This window comes from Pseudochaenichthys georgianus, chromosome 6, assembly GCF_902827115.2.
Source record: "Pseudochaenichthys georgianus chromosome 6, fPseGeo1.2, whole genome shotgun sequence".
Lineage (NCBI taxonomy): Eukaryota > Metazoa > Chordata > Actinopteri > Perciformes > Channichthyidae > Pseudochaenichthys > Pseudochaenichthys georgianus.
This window is the reverse complement of record NC_047508.1, coordinates 17,896,517-17,916,207: the sequence shown is the minus strand read 5'-3', so window position 1 is coordinate 17,916,207 and position 19,691 is coordinate 17,896,517. Positions and strand designations below refer to the sequence as shown.

Sequence of the window (19,691 nt, the reverse complement as noted above, 5' to 3'; positions counted from 1 at the left end):
TATGAATAGCTTGCCATATTTGAAAGAGGGTCATTGTGTTAGTTTGACAATAAAAATGATTTTATAAGTAAAAGAAGCTGGACTGACACATTGAAACCCAATGAGGTTTAGTTCCAGAATTTTATTTTTCCTACAAAATTCTGAAATATATGTATGTTTAATCTCTTCCTTAACAATAGCCTTAATACAAATACAGACCTCACATAGCTTTTTTTTTATTGATTTAAAGAACTGTTTCTTTGTTACATAACATAATTGGATTACTGCACACACAGACATCCTGAAACGTGTCTTCTGTGTGTAAATGTCACATGGACTAAGCTTACACAATGTGACACTTACAAGTTTGTACATAACACCACAGTTTCCTTGTTCTTTTTCCTGGAAGCCCCAGAGTAGTATTTATGTAACCACCTATCAGTGTTTATAGCCCAGGGCGTCAGAAACACTCATGTCCCAGCAAGTCTCTAAAATCCTCTCATTTTACTCATGCTCAAACAACGTGGAACATATAGTAATCGCTGCCACTCAAACCCAGCGCATGTGCCAAACGCTGCTCTCCAAACTGTGCGCACTTACACAACGGTGTCAAGGTAATGTCAGTCGAGTCTCGTATTACTCACACATTCCATTCTCCCGTTCACCTTTAATTCCAGGCCTCCCGCAAGACTCGGGAGTGGCTATGAGTGACCTCAGGGTGCGTCCTTAGCGGCTGACACGCAGAGCTGCGCACTGGGTGAGCGCATAGGTGGGATCTGGGACTTGGGTGTGTAGCGTCGCAGCAGACAAAACAACAAAGGAAGAGCCTCTACTAGACTTTTTGTGTTTACTTTTTATATATAGCATGTCTAAGCGAGTGAGACCCGGTTATTACCGCCAAGAAGTCAACAAAACGTCATGGGAAGTACCGGATCGGTACCGGGAGCTGAGGCAGGTGGGGACCGGCGCTTACGGGACAGTATGGTGAGTGAATTCTGCGTTACAGGGAGACGATGTATACTGTGATCGTACTGCGGGGTGAGTGGGGAGCAGTGTAACAAAGAAAGGGACGGAACAGATGGTGCCATGCAGGCAGAAGCTCTGTGCCACAGCCAAACAAAAGAAAAGTATCTGCGCTCGGCTGAACACACGCTGCTTCACTTCCTTATATGATGGAGACACTTGCACATACCTTTTGCTTTACCGTAGACTTCCTGTCATCTTTAGCCACCTCTGAAAGGGTTTTTAATTATGAAGGGCACATGGGTGCATGGTTCCGGGTGAAATAGGTGCGCTCACAACCCGAGTTTAGGGATACACACAACAATTTGCACCTTTTGTGCGTCTCGCAGCATGCGGCCCCTTTGTTATCAATGATTAACTCTGGGGGCGGGCCATACTGCCCCGAGGACTCAATACAACTTAATAACACATGAACAACTTAATAACACATGAACAACCAAAAGATATTGTTGGTATATGAAACAAGCTTGTGTGTGCGCGCCTGATCAGAAGATTCTAAGGTGTTATTGTCAGTTACAGAGAATTTGGTGGCAATTAAAACTCCTTTCACGAGTCAACCTACAATATACTTTAAGAAATAAAAAAAGTGCAAGTGACGAGGGTGCATGTAAAATGAAGGAAGTATGCTACTTACACAGAAGTGGGAAGGAACTAATGAGATGTTGAGATATTTTCACGTAACTTTAGTATTTCTAATGTATGCTACGTTGTTCCTTTGCACCACTAGCCTACAATTCAGAGGTAAAGTGTATACTTTTACTACACTGTGTTAATTTAATACATTTAGTTACTTGTCAGATTTGTATTAATGATGTGAAATACAATCAACACTTAAATCAGACTTTAGTTACACCTGGAGTAAATTCACAAGCTACCCTGCAGTATACTACCAGCTTTTGATAATCAAAACATATAATATATATTATTCTGAAATTGACCAATCTGCATAATGAGTACTTTTACTTTTGGTACTTTAAGTGTATTTTGATGCTAATACTCTTGTACTTCTACTTGAGTAACATTTTGAAATCAGGACTTTTACTTGGAACAGAGTATTCCTACACTGTGGTGCTTCTACTGACTCAAGTACAATATCTGAGTACTTCTCCCATCTGTTTACATGTAAGACAAGAAAGATACTGTGTACCTTCTTCAGATTCATAGAGCAAAGGTGTTTCCACAGTGACAGAATATTCAAATTGGATTATTATTTATTTGCTCATCAGTCAGTTCAGTGTAAGATATTACATGTGCTGTGTCACACCCTCTGATTTATTGTCACCCTCAGCTCAGCAGTGGACTCCAGAACAGGAACCAAAGTGGCGATCAAGAAGCTGTACAGACCTTTCCAGTCGGAGCTCTTTGCCAAGCGGGCATACAGGGAGCTGAGGCTCCTCAAACACATGAAACATGAAAATGTGAGTCAGCATAATCAGGCTTTTTTAAATATTGTATTTGTACAGTTTGTACTAAAGACAAAACCTCCACTGGTGTAATAAATTGTGTATTTCTGTCTGTTGCAGGTGATCGGACTATTGGATGTGTTTACTGCTGACCTCTCTCTGGACAGGTTTCATGATTTGTAAGTCTTCTTTATGCTTCTGGCACTGTAGCACAGCAGCTAGTTATTAAATCAATACTTCACACCCCAAAATGACCCCTGAAATGATCAATTATCATCCCTTGAGAAGAACATTTGAAGAAAAATCCAAGTCATATTATCCAGTTGTACTCACTACTTCCCAAATACATGCATTTTTATTTAAACCTCTTAAAACACAAATGGCATGTATCTTCTCCTGTTATTGTGTTATGTGTAGGAAAAACCAATAAATAAATTGTTTTTAAAAATAAAAAACACTAATGGCATAAACAGTCTAACGCTTGTGAAGGCACGCTTCGAACACGTTTATGTGGAAGTGTTTTAAATAGTAGCTCTTTAGCAAAAATGCATGTGATTTGGAGGTGTTGACTGTATGACAGTCTGTTAATAGATATTTTACTGTAAATAAATGTAGAAGATATTTCAAAGTTGCATCCTGTTGATCATGTTTCCTTCTTCCTGAAGTTACCTGGTGATGCCGTTCATGGGGACAGACCTGGGGAAACTGATGAAGCTGCAGAAGCTGTCAGAAGAGAAGATTCAGTATCTGGTGTATCAGATGCTCAAAGGGCTGAAGGTGGAGAGCTCTACTTTGATCGTACATTGGGAACTATTTATTACTTTAAAACTTGAGTTTATTTTTTCTGTTGCTTAAATCCCTGTTTTATTCTTTTATTACAGTATATTCATTCTGCTGGTATAATTCACAGGGTAAGTATTTTATTATTTCATATACATCCATTATATTTGTGTGAGATAATGGTTGCTTTTACAATAGGCCTACAATATACATCAATAATATGCAATTCAGTTTTGTCACATGTCCCTGTCCTTTCGTTTTATGGTTCGTTTTGTTCACTTTTTTATAAAAACATTTCCATAAAAGAGATTAAATGCACAATAAACAGACTTAAAGATACATTCGACCAATAGCATTATTATTATTGCCTTAAAGGTCCCATGTCATGCTTTGCCGGTTATTACCCATCCCCTTGTGTGTTTTGTATCTTTTTATGCATGTAAACGGTCTGCAAAGTCACAAACCCTCAAAGTACACCCTGTAGCGAGTAAAACTCGAACACATAAAATACCTGTCTATGCTGCCCCAGAACGCCTCGTTGGAGATTGATCTTTTTCTTCCTGGTACTAAATGACGTAACAACGTCCCAAATGGACCAATCCGCGGAGCCGTTACGTTACGTCCGCAGAGCCGTTTGGACCAATCTGCGGAATTCCTCACACACACACACACACTCAATCTTTTCTTAGCTGCTGCTCCGGGGATTTCTCAAGATGGTGGGACGCGGCAAGGCTGTGAGTCTGTGTGTGAGCACACACACAGACTCACAGCCAGGGCCGTTTCTTCCTATAGGCGGACTATGCAGATGCATAGGGCCCAAAATTAGTAGAAGCGGGAGGGCTGAAGCATAGCTTATTGAAAGTAGCCCTCCCGTGCATCATCCTACATCAACATCGGCATTATTGCGTCAAAAACGTGTAGAAATTAAGGAGTACAAAGAAATAAAGAAAACAGGAGAAAAAATGAAATAAAAGTTAGGGCAGGAAAACAATAAATGTATATATATTAGGGCTGTCAAACGATTACAATTTTTAATCAGATTAATCACAGCTTTAAAATGAATTAATCATGATTAATCACCATTCGAACTATGTCCAAAATATGTCATTTATTTATGTATATTGTTGTGGGAATGGAAAGATAAATGAAAGAAGGCTGAAGAATGAAAGATATCCATTTAAAATACAGAATCTATGTTTATTATAACATTTTTCTGCGTGTCAAAATGAAAGACAACCCACAGACCTATCACTCATTAAACCGTGGGGTCTTAATTCATTACGTGTTGATTTCTGTCAACGGGGGAGTCGACAGAGGGGGGGGGGGGGGGCTAGTGGAGTACTTCGTGACCACAGAGTGTGAGCGTTGTGATCAGCTGTTTTAGCGCAGTTCTCCAGTGAAGGGGGGAGTCTCCCTCCGCAGCCGGTTGGCGTAGTTTTGGCACAATTCCGGAAAAGCTTCACAAGTACGTCGGTACGCAAATGCGCTTTGTGACACAAGTGACGGTACGCATTTCAGATTACGCACATAACCTGCATACCAGTTATGGGCACCCCTGTACTACAGCAAAAGTATTCTCCGTCGGGACTTCCTGCAACAACACGACGCCGTTATCTTGATTCTGATTGGCCAGAAGACATTATCAAAGATGTTCTATTGAGAAGTCGATCACTACGTGACAAAAGTTTTCAAAACCGTGGCTACTGAAATCAATCTTACTAACTGCTGTCTGTGCAATTTACTCCGCGCGAGTTGGCAGACTTTATTTTGCTTACTTTAACATCATTTTTCATGGTGGGGCTAAGCCATTTCTTGGTATGGGTGTAGCCTACCCCAGGCATACCCTGGCGCTGCCACTGGTGGCACGTATGGTGCGGGCCATTCTGCACATGCGTTAAATGCGTTAAATATTTTAACGCAATTAATTCAAAAAATTAATTACCGTCGTTAACGCGATAATTTTGACAGCACTAATATATATATATATATATATATATACAAAAACTAGATATAGGGTCATTTTCTGCACATGTCAATAGCATATTTTTTTGGAAATGAAAATACTATATATAAATATATACACATATGTACTTGGCAAATGAATAATAATAATATATGCATAATTGCATATAAACATTGTGAACACTTATTGTCAAGTGATTTTTTTTACATTCATATGTTCACGCTGTGGTTTGGAACTGCTTTTGAATGTTAGTAGGCATTTTGTTATGGAAAATGTTGTGCATAACCAGTACTGTTTTAAGCTGTACTATGTCAACAGATTTTAATAGATTGAGGTTTTTTTAGATATGGGAGTTGTGTGTTCATATTTACCAACACCACAGACTATTTGTAATACTTTTTTTTGGGATGTTATTATTTTTTGTAGATTTGTTGAGTACGTGTTTCCCCATATTTCGGAGCAGTAGTAAAGGTAAGGGAGAAATAGACTGTTATAAAGAGTATTTTTTCTTCAAGAATGTTCTTAGTATGATACAAAATACTTACTGTTTTTGACAGTTTAGTCTGTACATAATTTATATGGTGCTTCCAATTGAGTTTTTCGTCAACAAGCAGTCCTAAAAATGTACATGCACCAACTTTCTCTATCTCAGTATTGCAAATCCGTATAATGCAGTCATTTCTACTCAGACTTTGTATTGAATAACATGTAATTTGTTTTGGCCACATTAAGGGATAATTTATTAACTGCAAACCAGTTACATAGTATTTCTAATTCTGCATTAAAAATGTTAACAAGATCGCCAAGATTATGATGGGAGCAGAGAATTCAAAGTTCAGGTTCAGCCTCAATATATTTGGGGAGAATTAAAATGAGCCGTCTTTATTTGCAGACAGCCAAGCCCCCTCCTGTGAGTGTTCGGTGAAGCATTATATGCTTAAAAATCCAATGTAGGATATAAACACGACTAAACTGCAATGATAGCAAAGCTGTGGCTTGTGTTTTTGGGGTTATAAAGTCCAAATCATCATTGGGCTATCAGCCAATGAGTGACGTCTGAGGAAGATGAGAAATGTAAATTAAACATTGTTGAGAAAATGCTGCATCTCTTGCATTTATTGACATAGAGGAGCCTTATTGTTTACCTTTTTAATATCATTTTTTGTAATTTTCAATTGCTTGGTTTTCATGAAATTAGCCTGTGTTCCCATTAAAGTCTAACAGATTGATGTATCTCCACAGATCATCTTAAAGGCTTCGGAATACCCCCCATTGTAGTTAAAAAAACTGTAAAAACTAGGGACCCCAAACTGCATCTTGCATAGGGCCCCCAAAAAGCTAAAAACGGCCCTGTTCACAGCCTCGCCGCGTCCCGCCAGGCTGCAGGTGTGTGTGTGTGTGTGTGTGTGTGTGTGTGTGTGTGTGTGTGTGTGTGTGTGTGTGTGTGTGTGTGTGTGTGTGTGTGTGTGTGCGTGTGCGTGTGCGTGCTCGGGCTGGGTTTCGCTGTCTCGCCGAGCCCACGCAGCAACCAGGAAACAACACCAGTAAGCCAGCTAACACTGTCCCCTCCTCGCAGCAGCGAGCCGCGCAACGTCCCGCCAACACGGCACCCAGACCCCGCCACGCAGCATCTGTTTGTCATTACTGGTGTCATTTTCTGGTTGCTAACGCCATTGTAACACATAATCACTGATGTTCCACTGTAACAGTGGTGGACTCATCAGAACAGAGTGGGCGAGCTGACCAATCAGAGCACACTGGGCTCACAGGGAAGGAGGGGGGGAGGGGCAGGAGCTCCAACAAGCCGTTTAGGACAGAGTGAATACCAGTCTATGGTGAATACACATACTATACAGAGATGCTGTATGAGAAACCAATGTGAGTTTGGAAAATTGCGCAATATAAATCTATTCTAGTAGACCTCAACAATGGAATTATGATCAGTAGAAATGGCCATGTCATGGGACCTTTAAATTCTCTAAAAATAATGTCATTTTCAGGTACTTATCTTTGTCCACAATAATTTGTAGTGAAAATCTATGACAGCCCGTTCACACATTATCTTATTGGTAATAGTTGCTTCCTGTATGATCTTATGCCCTACTCATTTACAGTATTTAAGTTTCCTCTTGCTTTTCTCTTCACACTCAGTCACATCTTTTTCACATTCATTTTTGCAGGATCTTAAACCAGGAAATCTCGCCATCAACCAAGACTGTGAGCTCAAGGTACAGTAACACACTGTGATAACCCAAACAAACAACATGTGTCTTCATTTTAAGATGTTCATTTGACGGAGTTACATTTTAAAAGGGAATATTCAAAACTATAAAAATCCTAATGGCATTGCCCAGAATGTCATTGCGCACTCTTAAAGGTGGGGTAGGTAAGTTTGAGAAACCGGCTCGAGATACACTTTTTGTTATATTCCATGGAATGCTCTTAACATCCCGATAGCAATGAATATCTTAACTGCTTTGACAAAAAATCCATAAAAAAAAGTCATCTGTGGAAGCCGTAGTCCTGTAAAAATCACGACCAATAATTTTAGCTGGCCCGGCTAAAATAACTGGATGGCCTACCTGCCTGTCAGCCTTCCATCTGTGCACAAATTATCTCGTGCCCTCATTGGTCATGTGCGCGTTCGTGTGTGTTGGAGGAGGGGCTCTGTAAGGAAGTAGCAGATTTCTTCCGGCTGTGTCTTTTCAAATTCTCGCGCACTCAAGCTGGTTTCTCCAAAATGACCTACCCCATCTTTAATGTTTTGACAAGTTCCTACAGTCTTATGACCAGACGTGTTAGCTCATTATAAGCAATATATAAATGCTGCTGTGTTTCACTGCGTGTCCTGTCAGATCCTGGACTTTGGTTTGGCACGGCAGGCGGACAGCGAGATGACGGGGTACGTGGTGACTCGCTGGTACAGAGCCCCAGAGGTCATCCTGAGCTGGATGCACTACACTCAGACGGGTAATGAAGAGCTAATTAAAGAGAACACTCTCTCCCTCTCTCTTGTCATCTTCCGTGGTGCCAATTAGCGCTGAATCATGTTCTGTAGAAGATGCTGCATGACTTAGTTGTTCAAGTGTTCGCACTTGTCCTCAGGCAAAGAGGTCTGCCTTCGCAAGTGATTTACGACATATCCCAGAATTACCTTTACCGCCGTCAGCAGGCTGAGTCTTTTTCTCAGTTATTTTGATTCCTTGCTAAAGACTATGATTGCAGTACATTCTCGTCTATTGAGGCCTTCAGTGCATTCCTCTTTCATGACTTTTCTCTGAAATCCCTCCTAGAAGCTACAAAATGTTACATTTTCTTTGTTACGTGTGTTAAAAAACATCTTTGTTTGTTCAATTCAAATGGTAATAGTAACTAGAAAATGCAATTCCTGAAGAAATTGCTTGTGGGAATGCTTTATACTGAAAAGCTGACGCTGAATTGCTATGCTGAAATGTAATGTGTAAGAAGAAAGTGAAGAATTTAGATTGAAATGATACATGAACACTGGGGGCTTGAATGTGTGATGAGAGAAGAAAAGAAAGTAAAAAGGCTTGGAAAAGCAGTAGAATATTTGAACCACAAACTTTTGAACTAACTTGATGGTGAATGATCTGTCGCCATGCCAACGGCATTTGATGACATCCCATAATACGCTTAGATGCATTGATGGCTGCATCGTTACCAAACCTGTGAAGTTTTGGGCCGTTTGTAGCATTTTCACTGAAGTTATGAGAAAACAGTGTTTTCATGGCGGGCATTATGTTGCGGCATATCCCGTAGATGTCTTCACGGCTGGACTGTTAGCACACGTGAAGTTTGAGCACTTTTTGAACATTTTCATAAGAGTTAATGTATAGCGACATCGTGTTTTATGGCGAGGGATGCGTTTCCATGGAAACGGCATATGATGATGACACCCCATAATTGATGTAGACTGGGTCGGCTCTAGAACAAATCGAAGGGGGGGGGCAATCATTTACCAAGGGGGGGGCACACACTGCCGTCAACAACCAACACACAAACACCAACGCAACTTCAATTTAAAAAAAACATGCTGTAAAGTCTATTGTCTTTCACACACATTGCAGGGTGTAGTGCTATTTTCTAGCGCACCTATGACCTGTGCATGCATGCACGGTTTGTGGCACGACCACCAAAACAGAAACATATGGACATAGGCCACCATATAAAAGGTGTGTAAATGTATTTAGTATCCTATCCATGTGAACATGTTTTAGGTGGGGTGGACCTGTGAAGCTGACAATTGAGCGGCGCCGACCAAGCAAGGAGGCAGAGGCAGAACGTCCAAAAATATAACCCAGCGTGGGCATTTATTAAAAACATGGGCACAAAGTTCACCGCCTCAATCTGCGGTTCTCCTTTCACCCATCCTGCAGCCACAAGGATCTCACACACACACCCAGCCCTCTCAACAGACAGGGCAACAGAGCCTAAATACCCACACTCCAATCATCACAACAAGACACAGGTGAGGGGGGGAGGAGACACCACAGGACACCAGGTGCACACAATCATCAGCCACAGACAACCTATACTGTGCAATCACGCCAACAAAGTGCCATATCACCCGGCCTGAAGCCGTCAGTCCATAGTGACGAAGCCACCTTCGCCACAGGACCTAACCTCCTCTAGGAGGGTCTGGGGGCATGCTCCCCCGGGAAGATTATTTTTTAAATATTGAAGTTAAATGCATCAATCTGGTGCACTTTGAGAGCAAAATGAAGAGATCTATGGATAGCCTACATCTCTCAGCATCCATATGAAACAGAACTCTACACAGATTTACTTTTTCTTTATGGATATTTTACTAATCACTCCCCTTTTAAACTGTATTCTTGTGTTACTGTCCTATAGTATTTCATAACCGTTTTTCATTTATTCTCTTATTTTTTTAATAACTATAGGCTAATGATCATATAAATGTGTTCCTTGCAAATACTTGTTTACATAAATGGTGACCAAACCGTTTGAGACCCACTGAGATAACTTACACTAAAGTGAACTATCTAAACACTGAGAGAGTCCTTACCTCACTGAGCTGAGGTTATACGATCTTCTCAGTCTGACAGGAGAGGACTCTCCTCCACCTTGGTGTAGAAACAGCTCTTTATATCCGTTAGCATAGCTAGCTAACCAGATGCTAACAACAACATTCCACGTTACCGCTCGCGCACTCACAAAATGCGATCGTGCCACACACACACAGAGCCGAGCTTGAATGAAACACAGAGACCCAGAAGTAGGCTACTTGTACTGTACTGTATATCATAGTATTTTCGATGGCTTTACTGTATAATCAGTGTAACAGATGAAACAGATTGCCACCAGCTTTCATCTAAACACACAGCCACGTAATGATAACAAACAAAAGTCGGGGGTCATTGGTCAAGCAACACACCAATCAGAGAGCAGCAGTGAGCACACTTCAGGCTGTGTTTTATATTTGTATTCTTTATTTCTGATGTATTTCACACAAAAAACCATTAGTGGAAACGTTTTCACTTATATGATTAAAAAAAAAACGGCAAAGTGGCAAGGCTTGCCCACCCTGCGTTGGGGGGGCACAGTGACTCATTTGGGGGGGCATGGCCCACGAATGACCCCCCATGACGCCGACCCTGGACGTAGAGCTGTTGAGGGCAGGACCTTTAACCTTTATCTGAAGTCTGCTCGCATGTCAGTTGGAGTTATGACATCATCGTGTTCCATTACACAGGTGTTTATTTGAGCTAACGAGGTGTCCAGAGATCAAAGGTTTCCATTGTTCTGAATGAGAGATAAACCTCTTACATGTGAACGTTTTGTTGAAGAACCGTAACAGATATCGGTGAAATTTCAAAGCGTGAAGCATCTCAAGGACCTTGAGTATCTGAAGTGTGCTTTTTGTGTACTTTTGGGTCAATAATGTGGCATTTTTGGCAGATTAACTAAAAGGTGCGGCTGCTGCTGTGAGGAAATATCAGCCTGAAATTACAATGGGCTTTAATGGAGACATGTTGAAAGTTGTTGTCACTTCATGCCCTCAAGAGGCATTATTTTTGCTTAATTATTTGTCATTGTTCAAGCTACGAGATGTTTTCCTACGTTTGCCATGAAAAATGATGTCTCAGGAATGTAGGGTTTGGGAATTATGGCAGGTTTAAAATAAAATATGAAGGCACATTTCAAGCTGTCCTCCACTCTAGCTGTGACATCACGCACTCTAGTTAATGTTAAAATCTGAAGATAACCTCTTTACCAAGGTCTGAACAATGTTTAATATCTCTAAAAGTAAGAATCAGATTTAAAAGTTGTGTTACACGAAACATGTCAGAAAGATGTGTAACATTTTAAAGTTGGAATGAGGTTTCTGAGTGAAAGTATGAAGGAACAGTTAGCAGTTGAAGTCGCATGAAGATTGTTCAAGTCTGAAGATGTTCTCCATTGATTTCAATGGTTCAAAATGTGATGAATTATGGGATATATCTCGGGAATTATGAAAGTTATGAATGAGAAAAGTAATAGCAATCGATTCCTGACCGAGCTGAACGATGTTTGAACGGAGTTTCTGCGATGTGGAATGTGGGAGAAGAAGACCAGCAAAATGGTGGAATAATAAGAATAAAGAATTTTGTGCGTAGAGGAACAGATAGTGGGAATGCTGTTAACAGCGTTCCCACTAAAATACAACCCACTAGGTGGTGATCTCTTTACACATCACCTTTTATTGCTGCTTTCTTTGGGCACTGCATGCACCCATTGCTGCTGATCCCTGGCCCACAATGCACTGTTATTTGAAATCCCTTAAGAAGGCATCAGAAATTCTAAAATGTGTTTTTTTTTTCCTTCTTTCCCAGTGGACATTTGGTCTGTGGGCTGCATCATGGCAGAGATGCTGCAAGGAAAACCTCTTTTTAAAGGCAGCGACCGTATCCTTTAACCACACTGAACCTTTTCAGTTTATATTTTTGCAGACTCAACATAAATCTTGGATTATTTAAAAAATATGTGTGTGACTAATCCCATTTGACACCTTGACCCCTGGTCCTCAGATCTTGATCAGCTGAGTGAGATCATGAAGCTCACAGGAACACCAACTCAGGAATTTATATCAAAACTACAATCTGAGGATGTGAGTACACATTATTCAACACACAGGAACTTAAAGGGACCCAAAATACTAAACACATCTTTTTCATCTCACCTGTTGTGCTTTTTAACAATGTAAATAGTTTTGGCAACATTTTCAGACTTAAGGATATCCCCCGCAGACACATCTTCCTCCTCTTGACTATGATGGAACTAAAGGGCACTTGGCTTGTTTGTACTCAAGCGCCAAAAACATACAACACAAAACAGCGCTGTCTCTTTCCAGAAATGATGAATGAATTTTCATGTAGAAACTATTTTCTTTCTACCAAACTGCGCTTCAAAAGAAGTTTGCAACACAAGAGGTTCATGCTCCTTACAGTGTGAGATGTTAACATTAATGGCGTCTTCCTCGGCTGAGCTGTAACATTGCAGTTTAGAAGAGTTTAAGAGAGCTTCTTGTCTATGAGTAGATGTGCTCTTCCTTTTGCTCAGTGATATGGTTGGTGGGTGTAGTTTCTTTTTTATTGAGAGATGAACTGTCCCTTTAAAGATAAACTCCCTGATTTTGTTATAGCCCCCAATCATGCCCCCGAATCAGCAAAGGGAATTAAAAGCAAAATGGAGTTAAATCAGTGGGATTATGTTGCATTAAATGCATCCATTTATTTTCTTAGGCCAAATGCTACATCAAAAGCCTCCCAAAACTGGAAAAGAAAGACCCTCAGAAAGCGTTTTCCACAAATAATCCACAAGGTAGGCTTGGCTCAGCCTTTTTTCATTTGATCCATCTTCAGTTTGACAGTGAAACTGTGATTTGACCTCCAGTTTCCACTCTCTCCTCAGCCGTGTCAGTGCTGGAGCGCATGTTATTGCTGGATCCGGAGAGCAGGGCAACGGCTGCTGAGGCCCTCATGCTGCCTTACTTTACTGAGTTCAGAGAACCAGAGGAGGAGACGGAAGCACAGCCATACGACCACTCGCTAGACAACACAGACCAGCTCCTGGACCAGTGGAAACGTAAGGATGGCGGGGAGGCAGGGACTGATAATGGTGCAAGGAGCAAAAATAAATGGATGCTGAAAGAGAAAGGAGCTATGAGATAAGAGGTGTATGTTTTAATGATTAGCACTGTGCTTCTTTCTTTAGGTCATACCTTCAACAGAGATCTTGACCTTCAAGCCAGTCATGCCAGAGTCCAAGGAAACCTCACTGTAAGACACAGAAAGGACTCAGCTGAGCAGCATGGGACCAGAACGAACTAAAACTCTTTTTTTATCTTGATCTGAATTTTTTTGTCACAAGGCTTATTAAATGCAAGTGGATCCAGTCACACTTCTCTAATAATTGCAAGCTGCCATGTCTGGATTTACAAACATCATGTTGGACCAGTTGCTTACTTCCTGACTTCAGAATCTGTCAATGCCAGCATGTCAGTCAGGTCTCTCCTCAATCCTTAATAAGTAATTAAATAATCCAGGGATCACGAGTTGTATTACTTGAGTTACTTATTTAAGTTCCATTTCAGTTTCACTTAAGTGGTACATATAGTTTTCACCAAATACATCACAAGCTTCCAGTTGGTTTGAGTTCAAATCAACTACATTAAAGAAAACAAAGATATTTTAGTCAACTTATTTGTAAAATGTCTGTTTAATATAGATGATTATTTTTTGAGCAATGTATATCCGTTAAGGCATCATTTAAATGTTATAGATCCAGGACAAGGCCACACGCTGCAAATGTGAAATAATGAGGATACGTGTTTTTGTAATATGATGTTTTGTGAACTAGCTTCCCCTTCAGGGACTTGATGTCCTCGAAAGACATTTGATCGGAATTTTGGACGTCCTTGTGTGCATGTGTGTGTAGTCTACAGGTCTGCTCTGACCTCCTTATTCATATCAGTGGCCTTAAGTTAACCGCAAAACAATACTGAGCTGCCGGCCGTACGAAAACCATCCCAGCAGCCTGTGTACGATCATTCACTTTTTCCTTTTAAGCCAAAAAATGGCTTATACTAGATAATGTTGTTTTTTCGTAACAGAAAGAAGCACAACACACATTGTCTTTGTTCATTTTTGCGCCGGTCATGCATTTTTGTCATTAAAGAATATCTTTGAAAAATTGCCTACATCATTTTGTTCTTATTTTCTGACAACCAAACCTTTGTAGTGTTAAACTGTAGACTGATACTAGTGTTCTTTAATAAAGCTGGGGGGTTTACAAGAGATGAGATATCCGGGTTTTCAGTTTCAGGGTCGATTGTCAAGCTCTGAAAGGGCAACCTGGAGAAACTACATTTCCCATCATGCAAAGAACAGCATATTTTCACTAATCGTTTTTGCTGCAGGATTTCTGCTAAAACGTTCCAAAGCATGATACATTAAACTTACAAAAGTCACATGTATATGTTAAGTGGGCAACTTTTCCTCTTTTAAAGATAACATTTAGGGATTTATCCTGTAGTCGAGTTAAGGCATACATTTGACTTGTGTGTTACTCTTGTAAACTAACACTAGGTGGCAGCACATAAACAAGCCATGACCAGGCTACGTTTGCAGCTCTCTCGGGATATTAATGTTGAATGGTCCACCACTTTGGTCTGCATCTTGACAAGTACTGGCTTGTATTCCATGATATCTGATTCAAATGCTTCACATTCTTATAATGTTGGGAATCCTCTGACTTTTAATCAAGTGCGACCAGCATTTAAGCGTTTGTTTATCCGTTATAATATTTCAACATCTAGTTGACATTCAAGGATATTGCACAGGCCTAATGTGTTCTGAATATGGTGAGCCCCAAACTTTTCCACTTCAGGTCAAAACTATGTCAAATAATTTGGTATGAGACTTAACACCTCCAAAACACCAACATTCACATAGGTGTCAGCTGTAGCTCCTATTCTTTGTTTAATGCTGAGTAAATGTTCGCATGTTGAATAAGAATAGGGAGCGTTTCATGTAGACTCAGCACGCACTGTCACTGTGAGGATGTTAGCATTCTTGTCGTGAGCAGAACCTCAGTCTCTCAGCCCTTTTCTTGTTATTCTCCTTTTGGAAGATAACACCCGTCACAGTAGTTGTTGGGAGTGATTTATTGTTTTGCAGCTAACACTGACAACCTTATTTTAGTTTTTAATAAGATTAATGACTCCAAGTAACAAACGTCTACATTCTTCCAGAAAGCCTGTTTGCTTTTAGATGCTGCTCATTCCTGCACATCGGCTCTCCATTGGTGGGTGTTGAATTTAACAAGCTTGTCTTGAGTGACCTCCAGATCCTTGACTCCCAAGGGCAACTCCCCCCCGAGGACAAACTTCCTTCCTGAGCTGAGCTTCTACCAAACCAAATGTTGTGTCCTCCTCATGATACACAGTGGATAGTTCACCAAGAAGTCAGAGAGTTCTGTTCCTGCTGTAGACAGGAAAACAGAGGGGAAAGCTATTTCTTTCCCCCCCACAACCCCTGCTCACACATGGACCGACTCCCTCGTTCCGTCCGTCTAGTTTGTTGACCCTGCGGTTTATTTTCAGAGCAAGGATTTAAGCAGCATATTTTCTGAGAAACATTCACATAGAATGTGCACCCAGATATGCCTGGCATGCACAGTTGGATACACACACTTTAGACACTGACTCAGGAGGGAGTACACGTGGAATGGCAGCGATGCCCAAACACTGATCTGACCCGGGTCACCCTTCTGTCTTAAAGGGGAACGTCAGTTATTACTGTTTATACGGTCTGGGGAGGCACATCACCATGGTGAGAGGATCAACTCTGTCTAATTCTGCTTCCTGTGTATGAAAGATGGAACTTTATTTTATAGCGGGATCATTTGCAAACTGTTCAGTTTGTCTCATTTGTCTCACAGTATGGACTCCGATAGCTGCTGATTAGATGAAGAAAAGCTAACACTGTCACTTTATTACCATGCTGGCTCATCAATTTAATTAAGATCATCAGTGACAGTGTTTATTCTCAAACTCATTTGGGCTGTGATGTCCTTGCAGGAGATAAAATAAACAGATTTGAGGGCTACGCAGAGATAAATTGATTGGAATCTTGCGAGGAGGTGAAGTGAAAGTCTGTCAAATATTTGAATGTCCTTGTCTATGTTTGTTTGTGGGCTTTAGATTCGTGATTTCAGATTGTAGGGAATTTGATGTGCCTGGTTCCAGATGCCAGTTTGGATCTGTGTTGCTTGTACTGTGGTGAATTAACAAATGTCTGCACTTCCTCATACATAGCTTCATGTGTAATGGACGTTGTTAAAAACACAGATGAGAGCTCAAACTGTTTTAGCCAGAAACAGCTTTGATTGTGCGTCTAATATGGATTTAGTCATATTTCTTTGCCCTGACAGCTGTTCAACAACTCAAGTCCAAAATACATTTTCCACATTAAAAACAGAGCTCTGTCATTTCCCAAGCTATTCTATTTATTTGCTTTAGTGAATGAGTGTTTCGAGCTTCCCAGGTCCAGCATTATTTTGTTTGTGTATCTGGCTCAGTGTGTGTTGGTGTGTGTATGCAGTACTCGGCTGGGCCTGTCATGTGTGGAAGTCAAGCAGTTCCAATAAAAGTGAGTCCTGTGGCCTGGTGTACTGTAGCTGAGAGTTTTTCTGTCATCATTTGTCAAACCTTTTCCCCCCTCAAACCTTTTTTCTGTGTTTAAGCCTCTATCTCTTCCCCGATCTACGCACATTGAAGCACACGTGTCTGTGGGATGCTCCTCAGCAGGCGAGCAGTGCCTGTCAGGCTAACCGAAGAAGAAATTCCACAGGCTCACGTGAGTCTTAATATTTCCCAACTTTGAGGGGGCACCGGGCTTTGGTAAGAAAAGGAAGTAAATTGGGAGGTTAAGGAAGTAATGATAAGACAGGGGAAGGGTACAGGATTGGAACAAAGTGAGCAAAAAGAGGAGGCCAGGCATGAAAAGACAGGGTGGATAAAAGCAAAGGAAGGGGAGAAAGAAAGAGAGAGATGCAGAGGCCCTGAGGGAGAGCCTATCTCAGCCAGAATGGGCAGTCTAGTTTACATTAGCTCGTTCATTAGCCATCCCGCCCTCCTGTTTGAAGACTTCTAAGGAATATGCAGTGCAAAGAGTGCATGCCACAGATTTTGATCCCTCTCCCAGGATAACTCTGTGTCCATCTGTGATGTGTTGACGTATGGGGCTGTGGTGTGTCACGTTCAGAGAGGCATGGCAGTGTTAAAGAGCACTGAAACCCTTCTGACCCAAAGGAGCGATGGGAGCCAGCTGTAGAACCAAGACAAGAGTTAAAGACTCCCTTACAGCTCACTAATGAAGAGTTAAAGAACATCTAAGCAGCACAGTCTGAAGTGTTTTTTATTGTTTTGTCTACTCTAATCTTCAGAGTAAAAGCATTAAGTGTTTTGAGACCTTTTGCTGCTGAACTGTAACGGTTGTTATGGAAATACATTATTTACGTGATAGTTTCACCAGATCCATAACAGCTTATTGTTTGTCTCCTATTTCATTTTCTGTCCACATAGCTTGTGAATAATTCCCTCTCTGGCAACCAGGATAGGGTGATGGATTAAGTAATGTAAGTACGTTTCATATTTCCAAAAGTAGATTTTTAAGGCTGCGTGCAATTACTGAACACAATGCATTAACATTTAAAAAATGGAACTGTTGTGAATATTTGTATGCAGAAGATACACAAGGATGTGGATTTGGTTTGAGAAGTGAAAGGGGGTGCCATCAGAGGGTCTTAAATCATTAAAAAAAGAGGATTGGAGGATGAGAGGATGAGAGAGCCATCATCTATACACTATGAAACAATGTGTTGTGGTGCTTACCATACAAACTGCAACAAAAAACTATATAAATTAATATTATTTTTGATGCAATCACCCTTCTTAAAATCACATTTAGTTCCCCCCAAAAGAGACCTGATACATATTTACTAGAGAGAGCACTATCCTTTGCTGCCATATCTCTGATTGATGTTCTATAGATATATTATAAGGAAATGCCGTACACAATATTTGAAAACATGTAGATAGCACATTTCCTAGTACTGAGTCTTGGCTCCCTTGGGGGTAAAAGAGTCCATAAATCACAATGTTGCTAATAAAGCTTATTGCTGTGAAAACTAAACTATAACTCAATTGTGCCAAGGGGGACATTTGTCTTGCAGCCAGGTATAACATAATACACACAGAGACTCATAAACACCATAATAAATACATAAATATTCAGTGTGACATCACTAAAACCATTATCTTTAGCCCCAAATGAATCATCACTTGGTTCAGTTATCATTTTACAGTTTGGTGACGTGATAAGCATATTCATTAGCATATTATTCAACCCCCTCTTCACTCATCTTCATTTTGGCAGCCTGACAGTCAGAGGACATTACTTCAGAGATGTTAGTGGGTAAATCACACACACACTGTATAAGTAGGGAGAGAAAAAATGGAACAGTAAATTTGTGCCAAAAGCACACCATATAAGGCTGTGAAATCTGACTTTGGAGTATCAAATGCTCACCCCCTGTTGGCTCGAAAGGTGCCTGTTAAATGTTTTCCTCTCCAGCAGGGAACAGCAGCTTGAATTCATTCTGTTCAAATGGATTCCAAGGGTGACAGGAGCTTTCATAGTGGGGACAAAAACAGCCACAGGAATTTCTCAAACATGTTGTATAATCGACTTCTCTGTCAGTTTATACCTTTTTATAACCTTGATCTTAGCATCATTTACTGTAAGGAAAACCATGGCCTAGCGGATGTTCAAATGTGTCCTTGTGATTCCCTGCAGGTGAGCTCACCTCGAGCTTTAAAGCAAGATGACCTTTATAACAGCCAGAGGCAGACTCAGATGATAAATCCTGATAGATTTTACGGTCAAGTGGACACAAGTCCCCAGCGCCGGTGACCTCAGCAGTGACTTAATCGGGGGTCACAGCTTCCTGAACGTTACCCTTCACTACTTGCGATAAACAAGGCAGGACAAGGGCTCCAGCTGAATCATGGGTAGGACCTGACTCTGAGGGCAGATGTCACAGTATATCACAGAGCCTGTGTTTCTCTTGTTGTATAGAGGAGAGCAGCTTCTGCGGCCAGGTCAAGGTTAGAAGCAACCTGAAATGTCATGCAGAGGGAGCAGGAAGTGAACAGAAGCAAGATTGGGAATAAACAGGCGTTTGCTTTAAAGTTCCCACCTCGTAACCTTATATAACTGAGTGTTACAATATAACACCTAACGTTATCCAAATCTAAAGTACTTATCTACAAGCTGAGCGAATGCCAGATTGCTCCTATTGTGTTGCACCCGCTAATAAAATGATGAATTGTTTTCCCTCCACTCTCTCATATGAATGAGGTGAAACTGAAAAGCAAACAGGCATTACAGCACAATGGTGGATGAAAATGTACCGAGAAGTCAAAGCCCTTAAAGTCAGTTATATAAGCCGTCAAA

General features: G+C 40.8%; 1 protein-coding gene across 1 annotated transcript; it reads left to right on the top strand.

Annotated features, from left to right (window-relative positions):
• Window positions 1–19: 19 nt before the first annotated feature.
• mapk12a (mitogen-activated protein kinase 12a) lies at window positions 20–14,376 on the top strand. Its single transcript, XM_034086077.2, is given in 13 exon segments — window positions 20–963; window positions 2,291–2,420; window positions 2,526–2,584; window positions 3,071–3,182; window positions 3,287–3,316; window positions 7,329–7,376; window positions 8,004–8,118; window positions 12,006–12,077; window positions 12,201–12,280; window positions 12,915–12,993; window positions 13,084–13,257; window positions 13,387–13,397; window positions 13,399–14,376. Coding segments are annotated over 13 exon segments (1,086 nt in total). The 5' UTR covers window positions 20–844; the 3' UTR covers window positions 13,456–14,376.
• The last annotated feature ends 5,315 nt before the right edge of the window (window positions 14,377–19,691 follow it).